Genomic DNA, 3,764 nt, shown 5'->3' with positions numbered 1-3,764 from the left:
AACGCGAGAATTCCTGAGAACTCTTGCCTCAACAGGGTTTGATATCGGGCTGATGTGTTTATTCTCACATCATACAAGACTTTGAAGCTAGATCCATGCAAAGAGCAGCTTGGAATAGGAGTCAACCAGCAGTGAAAAGTTGTGTACAGTGCTTCTCCTTTGTCTTCGGTTAGTGACCATGTTTTTTAGATGTCTCTACCTTTTTCTCCAACCCAACAAAAAAAAATAGCTGCACTTTTCCGCCTCACTCTTACTCTTGAGCGGTCCCGAAAACATGTAGCTTGAATCTGCGCCATCCTTCGGGAAGGTTGGTAACATCCCAACACATTTGCGACGGCTTAACTCTGGGAAAGTCCATCTTGCAGTCTTTGTTCGGACAGTTGTTTTCCCTCTGACACCATGTTGTACTTTACAGGAATAATACTATTCAGGACATGCTGTGGTAACTTGTCTTTTTATTAACATACCTGTTAGCAGTCGCTTTACATCCGAAGGCCACATGCTTCGTACATATCCCATAATGCATTGCTCATATCCCATAATGCATCTCAATCAATCACTGTGTCCCTCTAACATAGATGCATTCAAATACAATGACATGACAACACAAAAATATGAACAAAACATTTTTGTCAAATTTGAATTTGTGATGGACCAAGCAATTGCAAATGAGTCCCGCTTAAAAAACTATAAAGGGTTGTAGTTACCAAAAATAACAAAAGTAAGGAAATTTACAAAATTACAAAGAATTTCATTCATAAAAGCAGTAAAATAAACACAGCTCATCCAACAACATTTGACAGCGATTGTTATAGAAAGTAGAACTCAAACTGACCAGACACATCAGGAGAATCATATGAATGATCCGACCACTGAGAACAGGAGGCAACAACAAAATATAACAATGTTTTAGATAAACATGAAGATTATTTTAAAAATTAAGTTTATTCAAAAGATAATCAAATACAAACAAAGGTTTTGAATTCAAATCCATTAATTTACCATTATACAAGTTAGCAATCCCCATGTTCCTCTTCTTTAGGTAAGGGTGCATCCCTTTTTTGAGATTCTGTACAAGAGCATCTCTACACTTAACCACTACTTTGGATCAGGGAGAAGTCCAGAAGAAAGGAAACGAGAAGGTTAAAACCACAGGTAGGTCAGGGTCATTGAAATAAAAAACAAAAAAACAGACACACACGCAAAACCTGAACAATAAACTAAATGTTTCATGGAATTTATCTTACGGTGCACCTCAAGTTAAAACAAATTATATGTGTATATCTGGTGCTGAAGTACTATGGCTGCTATTGAATATAAAAAATGTGAGAATGAAAGCAGAAAAATCACAAAAAAACAAACAAACATTTCAATTCTTTCATGAACTTTAGGAACTATTTGAGTTTACAAAACTCTGCAGTTTCTCCAACATGATCAAATAAGAGTCCAGCATGGAGCGGCTGAGTGAATGTGGTCTGGACTCTGTGGAGGAGAGTCATGCTGTCAGAGATGCTGTAGAAGGACAGAACACCTGCTGTGTGATCCAGGTACACTCCTACTCTGGAGGAACCAGGAGCTGAGATGGAGGTTTGGATGCTGTTGTGGAAAAAAAATACATTGTCTTGGGAACAACACAATGCCCAGGATTTGTCATTAAAACCAAATCCACTTTCATCTCCAGATCTGCTGATGTTCTTGTATGCGACTGCTATATAAACAAGATAACCTTTCCACTCCACCTCCCAGTAACAACGTCCAGTCAGTCTTTCTTTACCCAGAGCTTCTCCATAATCAGTAAATCTATCAGAATCAGACTGAGGTTTTTCCATCAATGTCACCATTCTGTTCTCCTCTGACAGTAACAGTTCTCTGTGTGCTGTGTTTGGATCCAATGTGATTTGAAGTGAATATTTGAGGAAGTCAGCTCTGCTCTTTGGTTCCGGTTCTGGCAGTAAAACATCCACATGAGTGACTGTCAGTGAGATGTTTGTCCATTCCTCTCTCAGAATGTCCTGCAGTTTGTCTCTGAGCTCTGACACAGCTGCTGTCACATCCTCAAAGTATCTCAGAGGACGGACATTGATGCTGGATGAGTGTGTGGACTCACTGAGTGGTGGCAGTGAGGGGTAGTTGAGCAGAAACTGGCTGTGATCCTCTGTGAGTGAGAGCTGCTTCAGCTCAGCGTCTCTCCTCTTCAGCTCAGTGATCTCCTGCTCCAGCTCCTCCTGAAGATCTTTGACTCGACTCACTTCAGTTTGCTGCTGGGATCTGATCTGCTGCTTCACATCACAGCTTCTTTTCTGGATGAGACGGATCACCTCAGTGAAGATCTTCTCACTGTCCTTCACTGTTTGATCAGCAGAGTGATTGATGGCCTCCACCTCCTGTTGAAGCAGCTTCACCTCCTTCTCTCTGTCCTGGATTCTCTGCTGGATTTGTTGTTGACTCTCCTCCAGCTCTCTCTGCCTCTCAGTCCTTTCTGCTGCAGCTGAGACTGTGTCGTGGCCTCTATGTTCATCCACAGAGCAGAGATAACAGATACACTTCTGATCAGTGCGACAGAACATCTTCATCACCTCATCATGATGGGAGCAGATGTTCTCCTGCAGGTTCTTGGAGGGTTCCACCAGCTTGTGTGTCTTGAATGCAGCTGCATCCAAATGAGGCTGAAGGTGTTTCTCACAGTAAGAGGCCAGACAGATCAAACAGGACTTGATGGCTTTCAGTTTTCTTCCAGTGCAGACATCACAGACCACATCTTCAGGTGCAGCATAGCAGAGATTAATCTTCTGCATTTCCAATAAATCTGCCAACACAATGTTTTTCTCCAGAACAGGCCTCGGTATGAAGGTCTTCCTGCACTGAGGACAGCTGGGGATTTTCTCCTCTTCATCCCAGAATCCTTGAATACACTTCATGCAGTAGCTGTGTCCACAAGGAATAGTCACCGGATCCTTTAGTAGATCCAGACAGATGGAACACTTGAATCTTTCTAAGTCGAGTTGAACTCCTCGTTGAGACATTTTCTGTCAGACAGTTTCACTTTCTCTGAACAGGAAGTCTCTGTGAGCTCTGAGTCAGGAAATGAGGTTTGCGAACATTTGCATGGTCCACAATGCTCCCCAGTCCCACCCCTTTGTTTCAAGATAGGTGTGTTTGTGTGTGTGTGTGGAGGTGGGGGAAAAAATACCCAAAGTCGATTTCTGTACTTTGAGAGATGATGAGAAGACTCCTGGAAATCACATTAACTTTTAAATTCCCACTCTGATTATCTTTTTATCTATTTTCAAAGCATTCCCAGAGGTCTTTTAACCCTGATTATGATTCATTAATCTTCTTACATTTTGTCCCTTCCGGGGTCACGGGGTTTCCGGAGCCTATCCCGGCCACTTATGGGCGAAGTCAGGGGCAGGATATGATTAAGATTGTTTTAGCCAACATCAAAAACCTTTGTTGTTTTTTAGGTCTTAGTTTCTGCAGTGCAGCAAGATTTAATCATAAATTCACTTCTGAGTTGAGTGCATGACTGTTGGTGCGGCGTAAGCCTGTGCTCATTTTACATCAGGTACCAATATTAGAGCCATTCTTATAGTTCCAGCAAGATATCAGCTCAGACGAGTAATACAAAGACTTACACGGATTTAATCGTCTACAAGTGGATGCATCAGATTGCAGAGGAGCAGAAAGCTCGTGGCTTGCCATTGTAGGTCCCACAGTAGTATGAAAAAGTTTGGGCACCCCTGATAATTTCCAAGATTTTCCTT

The 3,764-nt window shown here is 42.0% G+C and overlaps 1 protein-coding gene across 1 annotated transcript; it reads right to left on the bottom strand.

Annotated features, from left to right (window-relative positions):
* Positions 1-435: 435 nt before the first annotated feature.
* On the bottom strand, positions 436-3,064 carry LOC111949097 (tripartite motif-containing protein 16). Its single transcript, XM_023965449.2, has one exon. The coding sequence runs from the start codon at positions 3,021-3,023 to the stop codon at positions 1,395-1,397; it is 1,629 nt and encodes a 542-aa protein (XP_023821217.1). The 5' UTR covers positions 3,024-3,064; the 3' UTR covers positions 436-1,394.
* Between the last annotated feature and the right edge of the window lie 700 nt (positions 3,065-3,764).

This window comes from Oryzias latipes, chromosome 17, assembly GCF_053564925.1.
Source record: "Oryzias latipes strain Hd-rR chromosome 17, Olatipes_Hd-rR_3.1".
Classification (NCBI taxonomy): Eukaryota; Metazoa; Chordata; class Actinopteri; order Beloniformes; family Adrianichthyidae; genus Oryzias; species Oryzias latipes.
The sequence above is the reverse complement of the archived record's forward strand: the minus strand, read 5'-3'. Positions and strand labels throughout refer to the sequence as shown.

What these genes read in the sequence shown, in the direction of transcription:
- LOC111949097 (XM_023965449.2), bottom strand. Translation starts at nt 3,023, where the DNA reads ATGTCTCAACGAGGAGTTCAACTCGACTTAGAAAGATTCAAGTGTTCC.